Below are 22747 nucleotides of genomic sequence, written 5' to 3'. Positions count from 1 at the left end.
TATATTTATACACACACATATACACTCACCTAAAGGACTATTAGGAACACCTGTTCAATTTCTCATTAATGCAATTATCTAATCAACCAATCACATGGCAGTTGCTTCAATGCATTTAGGGGTGTGGTCCTGGTCAAGACAATCTCCTGAACTCCAAACTGAATGTCAGAATGGGAAAGAAAGGTGATTTAAGCAATTTTGAGCGTGGCATGGTTGTTGGTGCCAGACGGGCCGGTCTGAGTATTTCACAATCTGCTCAGTTACTGGAATTTTCACGCACAACCATTTCTAGGGTTTACAAAGAATGGTGTGAAAAGGAAAAACATCCAGTATGTGGCAGTCCTGTGGGCTGAAAATGCCTTGTTGATGCTAGAGGTCAGAGGAGAATGGGCCGACTGATTCAAGCTGATAGAAGAGCAACTTTGCCTGAAATAACCACTCGTTACAACCGAGGTATGCAGCAAAGCATTTGTGAAGCCACAACACACACAACCTTGAGGCGGATGGGCTACAACAGCAGAAGACCCCACCGGGTACCACTCATCTCCACTACAAATAGGAAAAAGAGGCTACAATTTGCAAGAGCTCACCAAAATTGGACAGTTGAAGACTGGAAAAATGTTGCCTGGTCTGATGAGTCTCGATTTCTGTTGAGACATTCAGATGGTAGAGTCAGAATTTGGCGTAAACAGAATGAGAACATGGATCCATCATGCCTTGTTATCACTGTGCAGGCTGCTGGTGGTGGTGTAATGGTGTGGGGATGTTTTCTTGGCACACTTTAGGCCCCTTAGTGCCAATTTGGCATCGTTTAAATGCCACGGCCTACCTGAGCATTGTTTCTGACCATGTCCATCCTTTATGGCCACCATGTACCCATCCTCTGATGGCTACTTCCAGCAGGATAATGCACCATGTCACAAAGCTTGAATCATTTCAAATTGGTTTCTTGAACATGACAATGAGTTCACTGTACTAAAATGGCCCCCACAGTCACCAGATCTCAACCCAATAGAGCATCTTTGGGATGTGGTGGAACAGGAGCTTCGTGCCCTGGATGTGCATCCCACAAATCTCCATCAACTGCAAGATGCTATCCTATCAATATGGGCCAACATTTCTAAAGAATGCTTTCAGCACCTTGTTGAATCAATGCCACGTAGAATTAAGGCAGTTCTGAAGGCGAAAGGGGGTCAAACACAGTATTAGTATGGTGTTCCTAATAATCCATTAGGTGAGTGTATATATATATATATATATATATATACACACAACAATAATTTCCAGTCCTCAAATATGATTGGACGAGAAACATTATGAGTACTGATGGTCTCACATCATCAGCACTCTGATGCTTCACTCTGTATCACTCCGCTTATATTCATGCCATTCTAAACTAAAGTGTAAGAGCAGTACAGATGTGTTAAAAGCTGTCTGTCTCTTTACATTTAATTTTGTGATATTTAAATATTTTAGTCAGCAGGTGGAAGCAAAGGCCATTTTTGCGTGTCATATGAGCCAGTTGGTGACATGAAGTGAATCAGCATCAGTCAGTGTTTACATTCAACAGCACTCTGTGATTGCTTGCATTACTACTGCACTACTAAAGCTAGTAAATAGCTTTAAATGGCTTTAAACTAACAACTTCAGCATTAAGGCTCATCACAGCTGAGAGACACAACAGACTGATTAATTACACAAACTCAAGGTGCTTACCTCTTACCAGAGTTTCCACATTGGAGAGAAAATACTGTTCAAAATGTCAGAGGACATTGCGGTTTCTATATTATAGATAATATGTTGGGGAAAATAGATTACAAAATATGATTATTAGTGTTTAGCAAGTTGTTAGGTCCAGTTTCATTTAGAAGGGGAAGAAGGGAACATTGGAAAGAGGAGACAGATTAAAGACATAATAGATGGGCGAAAGGAAAAAAAATTGCAGAGATGGACGGAGAATCAGAGATTTATGGAGAGATGATCTGACCTTGCGATGCTCCTGCAGGTTGATCGAGGATGAGCACTTCTTATTACAGATGGTGCATATCAACTTCCTGCGAGCACTCCCTATACACACACACACACACACACACACACACATACATCATAGATCACATACAGCAGTAGCACGCATGCTGATGGCACAATGAGCTGCTAATGGTCATAATGCATCAGTTCAAACTGTGTTTCAACACCACAAAGTACTTCTGGTTTCAATCCAAGTTCAAATCATACAATGGATGTCTATGGGGCATGACATCCTGTAAGGTTATCATCCTTTTTGCATATGAACATCTGGTGATGTGTTACTGATGTAATTCCTGTAGGGTGGAGTTTTCTATATGTCAGCCATTCTTAAGTCCTTGCATTTTCTTGCAAAAGTTGTAATACTTGCACATACAAGGTTAGTAAGTGATTGTTTCTACACTTTCGAAAAGTGTGTAGTTTTAGCATTGCCCCTTTTGCTTCCATTGTATGTGCATTTTTGTATCCACAATATTTGCTTTGTTAAAAACAGAGCGACGAATTGAAATAGTTTTCTATGGCAATCGACAGCATGCCACAAAGCTTAACTTATTTAAACTGGAACATTCCTGAAACACAGGCAATCACTTAAAGAAAAGAAGAAAAAAAACAGTTATTTACAGAGGTGAAAGGTTAGCTAACATGTATTTCATACAAAGCAGGAAGTGGATATCAGATTCCTCAATAAGATCGGTTTCAACATCCTCAACACTACACTGATGTCTTAAACACTTTAAAGAGGCCCTATTCTGCAAATTTGCTTCCATTTTTATCACCCATAGTATTATACAGTCAGAAAAGCATTTAAAGGAATAGTTCACCCAAAAATGGAAATTCTCTCATCATTTACTCACCTGCATGCCATCCCAGATGTGTATGACTTTCTTTCTTCTGCTGAACACAAATTAAGATTTTTAGAAGACTATTTCAGCTTTGTAGGTCAGTACAATGCAAGTGAATGGGTGCCAAAATTTTGAAGCTCTGAAATCCACATAAGAGCAATATAAATGTACTCCAGATGACTCTGGTGGTAAAATCCATGTCTTCTGAGGTGATATGATAGGTGTGGTGAGAATTTAATTCCTATTTCCTTCACTTTCACTTTCTTCTCTTTTTGCTGATTTACATTCTTCTTGCATATTGCCCCTTACTTGGCAAGGAGGAGAATTTATGACAAGAAATTACTTAAATATTGATCTGTTTCTCAACCACACCTATCATATAATGGATTTACCCATTGGAGTCATATGGATTACTTTTATGCTCCCTTTATTTGGATTTTGGAGCTTCAAATTGTTGGCACCCATTCACATGCATTGTATGGACAGTGACATATACTTGTAAAATGATTTGTGTTCTGCAGAAGAAAGAAAGTCACACATATCTGGGAGGCCAGGAGGGCTAGTAAATCATGAGAGAATTTAAATTTTTGGGTGAACTATCCCTTTAAAGACAGTAATTAAGTAATCCATATGAATCCAGTGGTTTAATCCATGTCTTCAGAAAAGATACAATAGGTGTGTGTGAGAAAAAGATCACTATTTGAATACTTTTTTTACTATAAATTATCCTCCCCGACCAGTAGGTGGCAATATGCACGAAGACTGCGAATCACCAAAAAACAAAAGAAAAATGTGGCAATGAAAGTGGAGATAGTAAGAAAAATTACTTAAAAATTTAGTTAAAAGAAAATGTGTTTCTCACTCACACTTATCAGATCACTTTTGAAGATGTGGATTGAACCACTGGAGTCATATGGATTGATTTTATGCTGCCTATATGAGCTTTTTGGAGCTTCAAAGTTCTGGCCACCATTCACTTGCATTGAATGGATCTCCAGAGCTGAGATTCTTCTAAAAAATGAGTGCCACCTAGAGGTGATGTAAAAATATTTGTATGAACAGAAACATTTTTCACATAGCACAAACAGACAAGTCAGAAATCAAATCAAAGCTCTGATTCTCAGAAATGAGACTGTATAGTTCATTTTTTCACCGTAACACCACAGTTTGAATGATTAACAAAAGAATCACAAAGTGATATGTGATCTCTGTAAGTGAAATATGAGCTCTGTAAGACAACAAACAGGGTTGCCACTCTTTTCAAGGCATAATTTTCCAGGACATTTCAAGGAGATTTTCTTCAGAGTGCTCTCTGTCATCTCACACACAAAAGAGTGTGCTTGATGATCACGATGAGGTGTCATTCATTTTGAAGCTTGCATCACTTGCAGATTATATATTTATTAAATTAAGCCAGAGTCTTGTTTTGTTTAATTATCACACTAGGAAATATCACAATTTTAATTTGATTAATTGTGCATTCAAACATTAATTTTCATCCAAATATGTCATATTCCATGACATTTTGCGTTTTATTGCTAATGCCATTTTTATGACTAGATTCCGTGTTTTCCGCATACTACATGTGGTAACCGCAGTATAAACTGTCTCTGAATGTTGCATTATTGAAAATGAATTACCATCCCAAGGTACTAAGGCAGAATCACCACGCTATCAACCCAATGTGAATTCATTTTTTTTTTTTTTAAATCAGTGGTCCGACTGTCATCGTTGTCTAAAGTTTAGAATCACAGGGATGCAAAGATGCGAAAAAGTTGAGACAATTACTGATCCATGATTCACGAACATGTTTTCCGGGTTTTTTTTAAAGAATAAGCTAAACGCACCAACTTAAGCTATCTTAATGGTTCAAGTATAGAGAATGATCTGCACAATTGTGCAGAATTAGCTGCAAAAATAAAGGGTATTTGTTCAGTTTCATTAATTGATTAGTTTGGTGACCACTTCTGGAAATGCAACTAGGTCTTATGTGCTATGAGTGAGTCACTGAATCATTTTGAGATGTTCATGACCAAAATCTGCCAAGAGACTTTATATACGTTATAAGAACAAAGCAGATCTATAGTTTTCCTTCAGTTTGTGAACTGCCGAGCATGACTTTTCATCCAAAAATACATCAATAATAGTCTAATAATATAAATGAGTATAAATTACGTGCCCCACATTACGAGAACCACATTATAGTGTCCACGAGGAGGTTACCCCATGTGACTACCCTCCCTAGCAACTGGGCCAATTTGGTTGCTTCGGAGACCTGACTGGAGTCACTCAGCATGCCCTGGATTTGAAATCATAACTCCAGGGGTGGTAGTCAGTGTCAATACTCGCTGAGCTACCCAGGCACCCCAGTATAATGTTTAAGCATTATAAGAACATGCAGATCTACTGTATCATTTTCCTACAGCATTTGAACTGAGCTTGACTTTTATCAGAAAGGACAACAATAATAGCCTAATAATAATAATTTTTGAATTTCAATAATGTCCTTTTGTCATTATAAAAAGCATTTCACATGAGTTGAGACGAGACATCAACGCTCCGCTCAACGCCAGCGCCAAGCGGTGCTTTGTGCTTCACATGACAATCATTGCAGAATGCATCTCAGAGAGGTGAAATTATGACCTTGACACACAAGAAAGTGGGAGGTGTGCACAATAAACATTGAAAACATGTATTTGGAAGAGAAAAAAATGTCAATTGCTTTGTTTGCAGAGAATAAAGAGGACTCGTTAATATTAGGTCTTAGCGTTTTTTTTTTTTTTGGTGAATGTAATTACTGTAGTTCAATAACTGGGGTCTCTAGATACTCGGAAATGATAAGGTAATATTTAATTAAAATAAATTATGAGACATTCAATATCTCTTCATAAATATGGACAGTTGTAAAATGTTTCTTGTAGCTTTGTCATCTTAAAGTCATCATTGGCGTGAGGCAAAAACGTGCGTGAAAAACACTTTGGTGTTAAGCTGTTTATGTATTCGGCAGTGCTGATACGAGTCATGTGAAAGCCTCTCAATGTGTATAAACATCAGTCACTTTTATGCATTAATAGCTCTTCCGCCTTTTTCTCTCCATGATGAACAATGTAGACTCACATACTGATGCTGAAGTAAACAAACAACATGCCTCTCTCATTCAGTTGGTCGGTACATGTACCAGGTCATTCAGTTTGTTTATGAATGAGAAGTTTCATGAGTGCCGCTTCTCACTGTGCACACGCTGCTGTAGCCAAGCAAACGATTGGCCATTATGTGTAAATCAGGTGTTTACTGTAATTGTCATGACTGCTATGTTGCTTGGAACTGCACCCAAGACTTTCACCCACTGTTGCACTTGTGTATATGGTTGAGTGACAATAAAGGGATTTAATTTTGATTTGATTTGAGCTGTAACCAAATCAAGCCATCTGCCTCAGTTGGACCGCGATTGCCAAGCACACGATTGGTAGCTAACGATAATCATTATTTTCCAGGACATTTAGGTATTTTTCTCATTTTCCATGACTTTTCCATGACTGGAAAACTGCATTGCAAAATTCCATGTTTTCCAAGACAAGTGGGAACCCTAAAAAAAGACAAACAGTGGGGAGCATGCATGCAATCCGAAATTGACTGGATGTCTATGATGTGAGTGCTCAGCTGCAATTCAATTCATATATTGAATATCATCAAATGGCTGAAAAATAATGAGATAAAAAGTTCATCAAACTCTTTTCATTTCAAAAGAGTAAGAATAATCCTCAAACTCTTTTCATTTCAAAAGAGTAAGAATAATCCTGTTTTCCATTATATTAGTCCTTTAAAGGTGCACTCAGTAATGTATTCACCATTAAAAGTTTAACTTCTAAAGAAATTAATTGTAATTTTGCAACATCTGTATAAAAAAGACTCTCGTCATATCAGTAACCTTATAAAAGCTGTTTTATTCTACATGGGGCAGGGGCGCCCTCATGGGGGCTGCCATTTTAGAATCACATGACCAGCCAAATACTACTCACTTAATCTCAGGAACCATCTTGTTATTGGACAATTTCACTCTTGGATTAAATTAATCATGGCTGATTTTGAACAGTGAATTTCTAAAATGGCATCTATAACTGAACCCCATTGATTTTGAATGATGCTTCAGCCACACCACTAGGTGTCACTGTAAGTTCAAGATGACACAAACAAAAAGTTACTGAGTGCATCTTTAAACACTCTTACTATAGCAAAACACTCAGACACTTATGAAAATCTATAAGCATTTTCACAAGCTTCATTCTGATGGATTCAGTCGGTGATATGACTGACTTGCATGTTGCCAAACTGTCCAATATCAATTAATGACAAAAATATTGCAAACATCTGGTATATGCTTTCATCAGCGATTATGGGTCTTTGAGTAATTTTCTCAGATGTATGCCCTTCTGGCAGAGAGACAAGGGAGTGAGTACTGAAAAGATGAGAGTAGCGAGAGAGAGAAAGTGCTTAACATTTATATGACAGATGGAGGGCATGAGAGCGGATCAGAAATGAACAGATTAATGAAGATGTTAAACAGCCGCTGATTAGATTCTCATTACTGAGAGGTAATTTCACACTAGCTTCAGCTGTGTGTGTGTGTGTCTGTGAATGTGTCTAACTAACCTGTGTGGATGTTGCCTTTGTGTTTCTTCAGGACGTCTTTATTCTTGAATCGTTTGCCACAGCTCTCAGCCTTACAAATGAACCGACCATCTCCTTTACATGCCTCTTTATGTTGCTCAAAACTACAAACACACATAATTAGAGTTTAAAGGGATAGTTCAATTTTAATTTTTGGATGAACTAACCCTTTAATTGAGCATGATTGTATTTTGATACTTAAGCAGGTGACAGCCCTGGTTTGATGTACCTGGACTCTGAAGAGAAGGTGCTGTGACACAGAGCACACTGATGAGCTTTTGAAGGGTCTCCTGATGAAGCCGATCTCTCTGTACAGTGAAGGACACTACAAACAAACAACAATACATCAGCATTACTACACATGAAATGTTAATGAACTGTATATTATAAGTGTGTGTTTGTGCTACTGACTGGCGCTGCAGGGCCTGTTTGACAGGAAACTCTTTTCCACATGAACGGCATTTAAACTCTTTGTCTTCAGCACTTCCTCTGTGATGAAGACTCTGTAGATGTTCAGCTAACACATCTTCACTTGGGAAACTGCTCTCACACAGCAGACATTGATAATCTTCCTTCTTAATCACCAACTCTACAGACACACATGCTTACTTTATGAACCAGTGGGACTGAGTTTTTCAATGGATATGAAGATAAATAATAAAATATAATTATATTTATAGTATATTATAAAATGTAAAGATATAACAAATAACATGCAAAAAAATTGAAAATATTTTAAGGAATGCACAATATACAGTTTATCTCCACTTTGGGGTCCTCATCACCCTTTTATGGTAATAATTACTAACTGACTGTCCATTATATATTTAATACAAAAGTATACAGGTTTCAAATGCATTAAACAGTTTTCCATATTTGCTTTTGTACATTATAACATTTCAATACAGATTTTACTTGAATTGGATTAAATGTAGATAAACAGTATAGATTTAAAATATCTGTTATCATTTTGGTTATTAGACATAACAAAATAAAAAAAGAATCATTATTCGTCTTGGCCAGAATTTCAATATACTTTCATCCCTATTGAAAACAGAAAATGTCAACCAGATATTTGGAAGAAAATGGGAGTAGTGCTCATCAGGGCCAATCTTGCCTGCTCCATGTTAGAGTGTTGTCTAGGATCCTTCTTTAATGAAAGTCTATGGGATTTTGTTATCATCTGGCTTTTTACTTAGAACAGTAACAAAAACACACTGCATGATTTTAGGGATCATTCATCTGCGTAACACTAACGGCGTGGGTCAAGTTTCACACTGATAATTACAACTGGTGTCTATAATAAGTGCCTGCTAAATCAAAAAAAGATTATAAAGGTTTGTATTAGCAAATAATATAATAACAGCACAACAATTCTAGTAAAGGAAAAAATCTTCAGGAAAGAACTCTGCACACACACAAAAACACACACATAAACACCTGTTTCTGTGCTGAGGTATTTGGCATCTTTATTGTTCTCATTTTCATCTGTGATGTTCTCATCTTCCTCATCGTCCTCTTCTTCCATGTCACTGTCCAGATAGCCAATCAGAAGCTCTGTATCTGTCTCAATGTCATCCACAGCCAAATAGATGTTCTCTCCATCCTGTTGAAACAAACACAGTCAGCTAACAGGAGTTAGTGTCCCTGTCTTTTGACTCTCTAATAGGGATACAGTGCTGGGTTGTAATGGACAACATGTAATATGGATAACATAATCAGATTACAAAAATCAAGTTCTTGTAATTAGGTTGCATTTTTAAATGTTTGTAATATGACTACAGTTATTATTTTAGGATTACAAATACATAGATTACATTACCTATCAGTCTTGACTCAAAAATAAAATTATCATTACAACATGCAATCTATCTATCTATCTAACTATCACCCCTGGAATCGCAAGTTTGAATCCAGGGTGTGCTGCGTGACTCCAGCCAGGTCTCCTAAGCAACCAAATTGGTCCAGTTGCTAGGGATGGTAGAATCACATGGAATAAAATCCCCGTGGTCATTATAATGTGGTTCGCTCTTGGTGGGTGTGTGGTGAGTTGTGCGTGGATGCCGCGGAGAATAGCGTGAAGCCACCATACGCGCTATGTCTCCACGGTAACATGTTCCACAAGCTACATGAAAAGATGTGCGGGTTGCCAGTCTCAGACGTGGAGGCAACTGAGATTCATCCACCGCCAACTGGATTGAGGTGAGTCACTACACCACCATGAAGACTTAGAGAATGCATTGGGAATTCCAAATTGGAGAGAAAAAGGGGAGAAAATAAAAGAATAATTTTGAAAATTGTTTAAAAAGGCTTTGTGATATTTTTTATAACTTTCAACATTAAAATATCTGTGGGTAATTTTGCTTCATTTTAATATAAATATTATTTATTTTAATTTTAACAAATATTTTATTTTGTTATCTCTGTACAATACAGTTCTTTTCATTAACATTAGTAAATACATTCCTGTATATTTACTGTGCATTTTCACATTGAGATTAAATGTATTCATCCAAAAGATTAAAAATGATGCTTTCAGAGGCTTTATATTGAGTTAGGATGAAAATAAGGTGCATTTCGAACTGTTCTGAGACCAGTGCAGACAGACAGCACACCTGGTGGTTAAGTCATTCACTAAATTGGCAGCAAGAGACCAAGTCTGGGACATCATATTTGCATCGAAGTGTATTCACTCCTAAAATCCAACCAAAAGTTCAGTTACAGGCTGCAGATGATGTTTGGACCACACAACATGTTTGGCAGACATGGGGCAATGATAATCAGTACATAGATTCAGAATTTTGTAATGCTACATTTTATTTTAACATGATTGGCTTTCTATAGCTTGGTATTATTTAAAATTTCACAACTTAGTCCCTCTGTCCACATAGGTCGACATACATTTTTAGGAAAACTATTTGCTCTAGAATTTGTATTGTTGTTGTTGTTTTTTGTTTTGTTTTGTTTTTAGTAAACAAATCCTAAAAATTAATGATTTCTCACTGGAACAATTTTAAAGCATGTAATGTACATATTTTTCTTATTTGTCAACGTATCTCTGCTGTGTGTGATGCTCTCATGGTTTTACTGCATACCAGTGTGTCACAAAGACCTTTAATATTAATACTTGTTAATAACTGTTCTCAATACAAATACATGTTTGCAATTCACAATTAATGTAATTTTGTTAACTTAAAAAAAGTTTCCATTCGTTAACATTAGTTAATGCATAAGGTATCATGAACAAACAATTTTTACAGCCTTCATTAATTATAATGTTATTTAATAAAAATATAATTGTTTAATATTAGTTCATGATAGTTTATAGTGCATTAACTAATACATTAACTAACACAACTTTTGATTTTAAAAATGTAATAGTATAGGTTGTAACTAACATTAAGTTAATTAGTTAATGTTAACTGCAGAAATGTTGTTAAATAATGTTAACAAATGGAACCATTTTGTAAAGTATTAATGTAATTTTACTGTGTGGGGCATGAACATTGTTCCTACTGCTAAACAAAATATGTGCTTAGATAACACCAGTGTCAACTGTTTAATGTGAAATTGTAAAACATATGTTTAAATTTGAGTTAAATGTCTTATCATTAAGGGAATTAATTTAATTATATGTTGAAAAGCCTTCAGGTGTCAGCTGACACTGAACAGACAACAAAACACAAGAGCCGCTGGGAGCTGCAATCAAACATTCACACAAGGGGAAACTGATTAAGGTCAAAGGTCAAACACTTGGACCTCTGAATAATGGCTTTATAAGACCTGCATTTCCTAAAACAGTCACAGGTTTATCCACAGGCTGATGTGGATAGAAGTGGCGTGTGTGATGAAACGCAGAGTCTGTTCTCTTGATTTTGCTGTTACGATCATAGAATCATCAACAGCTCATGCACTCGACTTCCTCAGAGCGCACTGTTTATGCAGGGCTGGTGGACATATTTAATTTACAGATGCATTGCAGTGCTTTCTTAAACAATTCTTGTCCCTGCAAAAGTCAGAATAAATGCCCCTTAAACATAACATGAAATAAAAATTGACCTGATTTAAATTTTCAACATAAGTTTGCATAAACATAACATAAACGACTCACTTCATACACCTCTCTCATTACATCTGCTGTCTACATTTGTTTCAAAGCTTTAAGCAAAGCTGTTGACTAACACACTATGTATGTCTGTATGTATGTAGGTTATTCTATAGCACTCAGAATGGTCTCAATACAGGGGCCAAACATAAATGTTCCACAGCTCGGGCTGGGGATGAAATATTGTCCCCTGCGCTTGAGACAGAAGGTCCCTCCTCTCCAGTATCGCCTGAGGTGAGCCATCTAGGAGAGATATTATCTCTGAGAACCATACTCCGTTCGGCAAACTGGGCGCTATCAGTAAGAGGCAAGATGCTTGTTGGCGAACTCTGGCTAATATTCCCGGGAGCAGAGAAACTGGACGAAATGCATACAGGCACATTTTGGGCCATGTATGTGCCATCGCGTCCAGACCCAGGGGGGCTGGGTGACTCAGAGAGAAGTAGAAGGGACATTGCCCTTTCTGTTGGGAGGCGAAGGTCAACCTCTGCTTCTTAAAATCTTAACCAGATTTGATTCACTCCCTCGGGGTGGAGTTTCCATACTCCCGTCGGTATTTTCTGTCTGGACAGTAAATCCGCTGCCACATTCAGGCATCCAGGGATATATACTGCTTTGAGTGAAAGGAGCTTGCCCTGGGCTCAAAGGAAAATCTGCCGGGCTAGTCTATTTAGCTGGCACGACCGCAGACCTCCATGGGGATTTATGTAAGAGACTGCCGCTGTGTTGTCCACCCGCACCAGGACATGGCAGCCTCTAAGATGCTGGAGGAAGTACTTCAGGACCAGAAATACAGCCATCAACTCGATACAGTTGATGTGCCAATTGAGCTGATGACCCTCCCATTCCCCTTGAGCTGGACGACCATTTAAGACTGCTCCCTAGATCGACAGGGCGGTGTCTTTCGTTAACAATCTGCGCCGGCAAGACGCAACTAGAGTGGGACCCAAGGTGAGGAACCGGGGTCTAAGCCTCATAGAGAGGGTATGTAGCCCGTGGTGCGTAACACTTATCTGCCTTCGGGGATTGGCCCTTGGATGAAATCCCCTGGCTTTAAGCCACAACTGGAATGGTCTAATATGCAAAAGGCCCATGGGGATCACCAAGGACTTAGATGCCATGAGACCTAACATCCGTTGATACTGAAGAACAGAACGATCTTGGTCTAGACTTTGCTCAAGGTATTCTGAATGGTCTCGATTCGAGTGGGAGACAGCTGTGCACACATCGTGATCTAATTCCATACAATCCCTAAATATGTCTGTGGCAGGGCGGAGGGCGGGGCCGGGTCGTGATCCTACACACCCGGCCCCGTATTAGGCTAATTAAGCCTCCGAGAGGGATTAAGGTCGACTGCAGAGGATCGTGCGGGAGAGAGAGATCATTTACGGACATGTCCGTCATGTGTGTGTTTGTCTTTTAAGATAATCATTAAAACTATTCTTTATATTGTCAAGCCGGTTCTCGCCTCCTCCTTTCCATTGATCCCTTTACAATGTCGTTCTCTGGGCAGGAGAGAGAACACTTTTCAACCCCAGAGAAACCAGATGAGCTAGGACAACATTTCTGTGCTGCAATGCCAGTTCTCGTGACTGTACTAGTATCAGCCAGTCATCTATATAATTCAAAAGACGGATGCCCTGGAGTCACAATGGAGCCAGAGCTACATCCATACACTTTGTGTATGTGCGAGGTGATAAGGCTAGGCCGAATGGAAGAACCCGATATTGGTAAGCTTTGCCCCCGAAAGCAAACCACAGGAACTTCCTGTGTTGTGGCAGTATTTCTATAAGACAGTATGTGTCCATGAGATCGATTGTGACTAACCAATCGCAATGTTGAATTTATGACACGAACGTCTTGACAGTTAACATCTTGAACTTGAGTGCCTTGAACTGAGCGCTTCAAGCCTCGAAGATCTAAAATTGGACGCAATCCCCCATCCTTCTTGGGAACCAGGAAGTATATGCTGTAGTAACCTGACTCTCTTTCTAGAAGGGGAACATGTTCTATGGCCCCTTTGACCAGAAGATATTGCAGCTTTTTTGACAGTACATGTGGTTGTTCAGGTTTCACGGTGTGGGACCACACCATTGAAAAGCAGAGGATGACGAACAAATTTAATTCTGTAGCCCTTTCCTACTGTCTTTAGGATCCACATAGAAATACCCGGCAGTAGCTTCCACACTGCCAGGTTCTCTGAAATGGGTACCAATTTTGATACGTCCCGTTGAGGGGATGCCTAACATTTAGCTGGAAACCGCCGCTCCCCGAAACACCAGAGACTGTGGGGATGGAGAGTTTTTGTGGGGGTGTCGGGAAGGAGCAGGTAGATGTTTTGCGCACCTCGTCCCGAGGGGGGCTACCCCCACAAGGCTGGGCGCAAGATCACCAGGACTTCTTTTTGGAAATAATGGTCCTGAAGTCTTGCTTTGGAGGCTGCTGAGAGTGACGAAGTGGTCGCCAATCTTTACAAGGGGGAGAGGCCACACTTTGTTTCTGGCCCTCCCTTCTAGAAGGACCGGTGCGAGGCTTGGTGGCTGGCAGCCCCTCCCCCTGAGTGCAGCGTGGAAGGAATTGCACAAAGGCTTCCTCTTTTTTTTTTTACCTCCCGAAACCTGGTGGTGACTGTATTCCCTGAATCGCCAAACAGGCCGGAAGGTGAGACTGGGGCATCAAGTAGAAATACTCTGTCCTACTCTGAGGTTTAGCCACAGATGCCTCTCCGCGCTGACCAAAGCAGCCATTGAACGGCCGATCTACTTGGTTGCACAGAGAGATAAATCTGTGGCTCAGTGAAGCTCTGAGAATGCTTCCTCATTGATTGTACTATCTGCACTCAGGTCCTTCAACAGATCAGCATGGTATGCCTGTAACACCGCCATGGTGTGTAGCATGGCACCAGCCTGACCTACTGCTTGATAAGCATTCCCAACATGCTTTGATGTGGTTCTACATGGCTTTGTGGGTAGAGTTGGTCTTTTCAACGATGATGCTGAACTAGGCGAGAGATAGCCCACGAGCGTCTCTTCTACCTGTGGCATCATCATATAGGTAGAAGAGACGCTTGTGGGCTATCTCTCACCTAGTTCAGCATCATCATTGAAAAGACCAACTTCTACCTTAGCACCCGCGATTAAGATACGGGAAATACGGGAAGTATAAGGTTTCCCCCATGAATGAGTTAACTCATCATGGAGTTCTTCAAAGAAGGGGAGAGACTAATTTAGTGTTTCCTTCCCCTGGCCACCAGACAGAAATTTGTCTTCTAGTTTCTATCGTTTGGGGGTCTCTTGTTTGCGTGGCCAGTCTAGCTGTAATCTAGCCACCGCACAAGTAACAACCTTGAGTAATTCCACAACCGCTTTGTCATAATGTGAGGAATGCTCAGAGGTAGGCAACTCAAAGTCCGCAGACCCAAGGGATTCATTGTCCCCCTCATGAACCGAAGAGGTGTGCCGGGGCACACTGGAGAGAGAGCGAGTGGTAGGGACGGACCCATCTCTAGCTCCTCTGCCAGATCCATACGTGAGCCCCACAATGGAATGGTGGGTGCTGGCTCTTGGAAGAAAGCAAGACGAGCACGTAGCATCTTCACTGTGAACAGCTCACAATGCTCACACTAGCCTCCCTCCAACGCAAGAGCAGCGTGCTCTTCCCCCAAACAAACAAGGCAAAACTGGTGTGTGTCTGATTCAGCCATAGGACGTAAGCATGGAAACACACATCGTTTGCTTTGTTGATCGCTCATTATTATATTATAATAATAGTAAGACTAGTGCTCAAACTCCTCTTGGAGAATCATCTGTACGTCAAGCCAGATAAATGTGAGTTCCATACCACTAAGGTGCAATTCTTGGGATTCATAGTTGAACCTGGCCACATGCTCATTGATACCAGCAAGGTCAAGGCTGTGTCAGAGTGGCCCACTCCCAACTCAGTCAAGGAAGTCCAGTCTTGGCTTCGCAAATTTTTATCAGATGTTCATCAAGAATTTCAGCTCTGCGGCATCACCTCTCTCAGCACCAAAGCAAGCAACACCCGTTTCCAGTGGACCCCCGAAGCCGAGGCCACCTTCACCAAGCTCAAGCGTCTGTTTACCTCAGCACACATTCTCTCTCTGCCTGAAGCTGAAGTTCCATTTGTTGTGGAAGTGGATGCCTCGGATGTAGGAGTGGGAGCTGTGCTTTCTCAAAGAGGGAAGGATGAGCAGCTTCACCTATGTGCTTTTGTCTCACATCGCCTTACATCAGCCGAAACAAATAATGATGTAGGGGACCGGGAACTATTGGCAGTAAACTAGCACTGAAGGAGTGGAGACATTGGCTTGAGGGTACGACTCATCCTTTTCAAGTCCTTCGGACCTCAAGAACCTTGAGTACATACAACATGCAATCTTCTGAACGGCTTTGAGTTTACACTTACTTACCACCCAGGGTCCAAGAATCTCAAGCCGTATGCCCTGTCTCGAGTCTTCTGTCTGAGAAGAATCTGTAAGGTCCATTATCCATGTACAAAGGGTTGCCCTCTTTCCCCATTATTGTTCTGACTTGCCCTGGAACCATTAGCAGCCGCCATAAGAAAGGAAGATGATTTCCCAGGGGTGGTGGCAGGAGGTATAGTGCATAAGCTTATGCTTTATGCAGATGTATTTTGTTATACCTATCTCACCCCATTAGATCTATGCCTTTCCTCCACTGAATTATTAATTCCTTTTCTAAATTCTCAGGATACAGAGTCAATTGGTCTAAGTCTGAAGCTTTGGCTAAGACAGAGTGCTGCCCGGTAACAGCTTTTCAGCCGGGTGCCTTCCATTGGCCCAAACAGGGCATTAAGTATTTGGGCATTTTATTCACAGCAAATTTGTGAGTTAATTTGGACCCTTTAATAAAAAAGGTTTTCAAGCAATGTGGGCAGGTGGGCTTCATTACATATATTTACGATTGGGAAGGTTAATGTTATTACAATGAATTGTATTCCAAAATGTAACTACCTGCTACAATCTCTCGCTGTAGATGTCCCCTTCTTTTATTTCAAGCAATTTGATAGCATAGCAAAGTCCTTCATTTGGAATGGTAAATGTCCCAGATTACATTTCAATAAATTACATAGGCTGATTGACAAAGGTGGGCTAGGCCTACCAAAGAATTTTTTATTATTATGCATTCGGCCTCAGACATTTGGCTCATTGGACGCTTCCACCTGAGAGAGCCACTCTCTGGTTTTGTATTGAACAGGAAGTTCTTGCCCCGATTTCGCCATTGCAAAGCCTTTCTATTAAACTAATCGGAGAAGTTAAGTTGCACCCCGTTATCTCTCATTTGCTCTTGGTATGGATAAAAGTGTTTAATTCAGACATTTATTTAATTTTTGCCTAAAGCAATGGTAGAATCCAAAATTATGTATTAATAAATTTTAGTTCAACATTTTGGGATTCCCAGATCTCTGTTTTATCATTATTGCTCCACCACCTGCTCTGTTCTATTTTTGGGGGTAGCATACACCCCCTAAAGCAGCAGATTATCTGGGAATGGTGATTACTGCTTTTGTAAAAAGTCATGAGGCATCAGTGTATTACTCCCTGCTAAATCAGAGTCTGCTTAGATTCTATCAAGAGATTAGGGGAGAAATATTTAAACTTGGTATTGGTGGAGGGCGTGAGGGCTAGAATTCTAATAAACATCAAGTCTGCACCTAGAGATGCAAGGGTGTGTGCCTTATACAATTCAAGAGTTTACACAGATTTTATTGGACCCCCTCTAGATTGTATAGGCTTGGTATTAAAGACACACCCACCTGCTGGCAATGCCAACAGGAGAATGAAGACATGGCCCATGTTTTTTGTGTTGAGATCCATGAGTTGTACTTGACGGTTCAGAGTTTTGTGTGTGATAAGTTGGGCACTCGGGTTTACTTTTGCCCTAGGCTCTGTGTTTTGGGTGATGGGGAGGTCATCAATGTGGGGAATAGACAAACAGAGAATTGGGTTTTGACCAGTGTGATGACTGCCAGGCACATTACTTTGAGGAGTTGGAGGAGAGCTGGGGTACCCCATTTCGGGAGTGGTGCATGGAGATGGGGAGGGTGATGGATTTTGAAGAGGTGTCATTTGGAAGAAGGGGTAACTTGGATTTGTTTGTTGGGAAACGTTTGTTTGCCTTTTTTGTGTATATACTAATATGCAACCACAAGTATGTTTGTTGGGGGTCAGGGCGGGGTTGGGGATTGGGAGGGGTGGTTGTGGGATTTAAATGTTTATTCCATGTATATATGTTTTTTTATTATAAATGAGTGATTCTATAGAGTGACGCAGGACGCTCAAACAAAAGAAGATACAACCCAGCTCTTAATACTGCAGAGCCACCGGGAAATGCTGTTCTATCGGGAAGACACGCAGGCTTGAGTGAAGTATGAGATGCCATTTATTTGATAGATGTAAAACGGGAGGTGATGTCGCTCTCTTTGGCGTAGACCCCGTCCTTCAATCCGAGGGAGTTGTACCCAGAACCATCATGTCCTGCCGGAGATAGGAAGCAGGGGCGAGGAGCCTACCCCCCTGTGGGACAGGGCTCAGCTGGTGGTGGTGGAGGTTGCAGTGTTAGCACACCGAAACAGCAATGTGATAGATTGTGAGCGGACTTATAAAGCATTGGCTTACATGCGATTGGCTAGGAGTTACCCAGCTAATGATGTGATGATGTACACCTGCTGGTCTTCCCGCTATAACTACGCTCCACTTCCATTTCTATCGGGAAGACACGCAGGCTTGAGTGAAGTTTGAGATGCCATTTATTTGATTGATGTAAAACGGGAGGTGAGGTCGCTCTCTTTGGCGTAGGCCCCGTCCGGTAGTCCGAGGGAGTTGTACCCGGTAGGGTACAGGCAGTGGCGAAGAGCCTACCCCCAAAAAGAGAGAAAGTAGTATACTACCCCCAAAAGAGATGATCCAGTTTGGTACGAACCAGGTCTTGTGTTGAGTGTTCATTCTGGAGGAGGAATTAAGAGATGCGAGCATCAGAATTTGACGTGAAATTTTCAATACCTCTGGCGAAGTTGCAAATTTGCATGATAATGGTGACGTTGCGTGCAGTCCCTTCGTTGAAAGACATTTGGTATGAAAACCCTCCGGCGAGGGAAAAGCTGTTTGAGGTATCTTTGCCGAAAGGTGAGCAACATGCGTAAAGCCATACGATTATGGCGCCGTTGCGTGCAATCCCTTTGTTGAAAGAAAACATTTGATATGAAAACCCTCCGGCGAGGGAAAGTAGTTTGAGGTATCTTTGCCGAAGGGGACAACGTGTGTAGAGCCATACGATAATGGCGACGTTGCGTGCAGTCCCTTCGTTGAAAGACATTTGGTATGAAAACCCTCCGGCGAGGGAAAAGTTCTTTGAGGTATCTTTGCCGAAGGGGACAACGTGTGTAGAGCCATATGATAATGGCGACATTGCGTGCAATCCCTTTGTTGAAAGAAAACATTTGATATGAAAACCCTCCGACGAGGGAAAGTTATTTGATGGTTATCTTTGCCAGAGTGAACAGCATACATAACGCCATACGATAATGGCGATGTTGTCGTGCCATACCTTGTTGAAAGCCATCTCGTTATGGTGCAAGCTTCCGGCGAGGGCGGCTGGTTTGAGCAATACCTATGCGAAGGAACTGTGCATGAGATTTGGGTCAAGTTGACCATTTCAGGTACGATTGGGGAGAGTAGTTGATTGCAGTTCATTGTTGATTCCAGTATACCTCGAAGGGTGCCCGTAGAGCTGGTCTGTGGAACTCCTGCGAAGCGAGGGAGGGGGTCAGACACTACGTTGAAAAACCAGGGAATGTGTTTGGCTGGGATGATGAAGTTACAGGAAATGCTCTGCCATGTCAGACGTCTCATAGGGGATATGATGGTTCGAGGAGGGCCAGACTTTATTGATTGTAGTAACGACTGCGGAATTGTCGCATCACTACGATGCGTTTGAGTTTCTGGAGGGAACCCATGGCCGTGATGATGGGTGTGGAATAAGAAAGGCCTATTTTAAACTTATTTTGTAGATGTAGCATGCTGTGTCATCGCGGAACGAGGCTGCAGTGGTTCTGGGAATGTATTTCCTATTTCTGAACTCAAACATATATTTTACCCCATATAGGGTAAAGAACAATTTCATTGGAGGGTAGAGGGGAAGGTTGTTTGCTGGACCATATGATGAAGTGCTGTACGAATGGCGAGGTAGGATTTGAAGCTTGGGTCTCGGTGTCATTTCTTTCTTCCCTCCGCTGAGCCGCATCAAGACTGGGATTGTAGATCGAGAACATTTGTTAAATACATTCAATTATGAAATATCTAGCAATGGGATTACTTACGAAGAGAGCGTCTGGAGCGTAGGAAGCTATATTGAAGAAAGTATAATTCTGGCCATTCCGCTGTGAACCATGGTCCTAGACGGCAACCCCTGAATCCTATGGAGGAAGCCATGTCCGAGAAATAGGGGCGTGTCATGCGGAGATTCTCGCCAGCCATCATTGATTGGTGGGTAGGAGAGGCTGTCTATGGAATGAGCTAGTGTGAGGAGGCGGAAAAACGGCAGAGTGGCCTTGAGGAATGATAAGCATGGCAAAATTGAGGTGGCCTGATGGCGCTGGAGATTGCGTTAGGAGACCCAAACTGACCAGGGAACGACGTGAAAATAGACCTGATCCTGTCATGTTTCTTTAGGGGGGAAGCTTGCATGGTTAGAGAATGTGTGTGATGTCTAGAATTCTAGAGACATGGCTCATTGTGGGTTGTTGTTGTGTGTTTTCTCTCTTCTCTCTCTCATTCCTCGAGCTGGAGCAAATACAGTGGGAAGAATAATGTCTCAGCTTCATGAGAGTTTAGATGTTGGCTGTAAAAGGAACATGATAGTCTTCATGTACTCCCGGCATAGAGCCCTGAAGATGCAGTGGACAGTTTCGTTTTTGGAGGTGTGCCCCAAAACATACAAAAATGTGTGCATGTTTGTGCAAATCATCTTGCACGAGACTGCTTTGTGAATGTTTGTTGATATGAATCAGGATCTTCAAGAATGTGATTCTCGAGCATGGATCAGTTCCGGCTGCTCATGTCCCACCTTTACGACCTGAAGATGCAGTATCGCACTTTATATTTTGTGAATATTTGCAAATCTCCTTCCGAATGTGCTTGATAGCTGATTCGACGGCTGATGTGCCAAGTTACCATTGTCTCTGACATATTCCGGAGACCAGATACACGCATGCCTAAACATGTATGGGTGAATTCCGGCATTTACGCTGTCGATCATATTGGTTCTGATTAGTTGTTGCTGTAGTGGTCTGACCACGATGAGTGAATGATTAGTGAAGACATGCCAACGAATTTCTGCTCTTTGATGATGCCTGAATGATAATAAAATGGAAGTATGCTATGAGATGGGAATTACTCGCTGTATGACCTGATCATAGCGAAATGCCTTACGCTGGTGGTAGATAATCTGATGAATAGGGGAAGCGGTGCGGAGCCTACCACTAGGTGTCAGAGGCGCGCCGCAACAGTGGTGCTAGCGATGAGAACATAGAAGTACGTCTGGAGTAAGAAAATGCTGCGTTTTATGGATCGTGTAAATGCGCCCTTGGAGGCGCTCTGGGAACCTCATCGAATGTTGTACGGAACAAAGTAAAGTCTTTCACAAGGCTTGGTGAAGGCTATATTAACACGTTGATATGTATTTGTTTGCACTCGGGAGTGATGTCACTCTGCTTACGTTTAACATATTTGCATTCTGATATATGCATGCATGGATATGCGATTAATATTAACGGATTATATGTCTTTTCGAAGGTCTAAGTGTTCAACGTTGATATCCGATCTCTGTTGCATGATAGCAGTCCTCCAGAAACAGCAATTTGTTTATTTGTGCCGGAAGTGCGGATGACAACATGCAATATCAAAAACGGGACTAAATACCTTATTATGAAATAGCGATCACCAGATGAATCCAGTTCAGCCTGCTTGCGCACATCAACAGGTGAAACTGTGATGTCATGCTCCATCGGAATGCTCATATCATGGGCTCGGTCTTCCTAGTGAGTAGGGCATAGAGATGATGAATTGGATTGGAACGCACCCGTTACGTGATTTGGGTCGAAGGTGGCCGCAAAATGGGGGAATCTTACTGAATGAAGTAATGAGAGCCCGTATGATAAGCGTTGACTGTACATGATGATATGCCTGAATAATTATCTTAATTCCCCGATGGGGAACGCTCGGGCATGCAGACTGTGAATGACAAGTGAATGAACCTTGAACGAGTTGCCCTCATGAGATTACGCAATTGACTGCCATACTATGAGAGTGAATGCGCTGCTGACATGAAATACTGGCTTTTGATATTGATGCGAATGCGTTATGATGAATGGGCAGCGGCAACGGAAGGTTTAGACCCATGACTAGATCTGAATGCATTTGATGGATATGAAAATTACTTAGCTTATTTCTGATGGAAGCCGGCTGCTGCCTGAGCTGATGATTTAGCAGGATTCGCGGGGTGCGCGCTCCTTCCGCACCGGGTCGTGCAATGCGATTGAGAGAGATCTCCTGAGTGAATGAGATATGGGTGAAGATCCGGGTTTGCTGGTTGTTTACTCCCCATGGGTTTGATGATGGCAGAAGTTGAGATGAATTGACGACGTCGTTGGAAAGGGAAGGTGGCCTTCCAGAGATGTGCTGGTTATCATGTGGCCTGGAGAAGCTGAACTGCGTCTAGTTGCAGTGTTAGTTGCATCAACAAAGCTTGCGCTTGCAAATATGTGTTCAGGTGTAAATGAGTAAAATGCACTTTAAATATGCCCATATTAGAAAATCAGCATATTATAATGATTTCTGAAGGATCATTTGACACTGAAGACTGCAGTAATGATGCTGAAAATTCAGCTTTGATCACAAATTGCATTTTAAAATATATTCAAATATAAATTTTTTATTATATAAAGAGTTCACAATATCACTGTTTTTACTGTATTTTGGATCAAATTAATGCAGTCTTGGTGAGCAGAAGAGATTTCTTTTAAACAGTAGTGTAGCTCTAACATTAAGAAAAGTCTTTATGTAAAGAAA

General features: G+C 41.1%; 1 protein-coding gene across 1 annotated transcript in view; it reads right to left on the bottom strand.

Annotated features, from left to right (window-relative positions):
• The window catches only part of LOC127628661 (PR domain zinc finger protein 5-like), a 100621-nt gene that overhangs the window by 62349 nt on the left and 15525 nt on the right, over positions 1-22747 (bottom strand). Inside the window, 4 exon segments of the mRNA XM_052105443.1 lie at positions 1988-2067; positions 7518-7639; positions 7947-8110; positions 8962-9141. Coding sequence (XP_051961403.1) covers positions 1988-2067; positions 7518-7639; positions 7947-8110; positions 8962-9141 — 546 coding nt within the window.

The sequence above is a fragment of the Xyrauchen texanus genome, chromosome 35 (assembly GCF_025860055.1).
Source record: "Xyrauchen texanus isolate HMW12.3.18 chromosome 35, RBS_HiC_50CHRs, whole genome shotgun sequence".
Taxonomy (NCBI): Eukaryota; Metazoa; Chordata; class Actinopteri; order Cypriniformes; family Catostomidae; genus Xyrauchen; species Xyrauchen texanus.
This window is presented reverse-complemented; position numbering and strand designations above follow the sequence as displayed.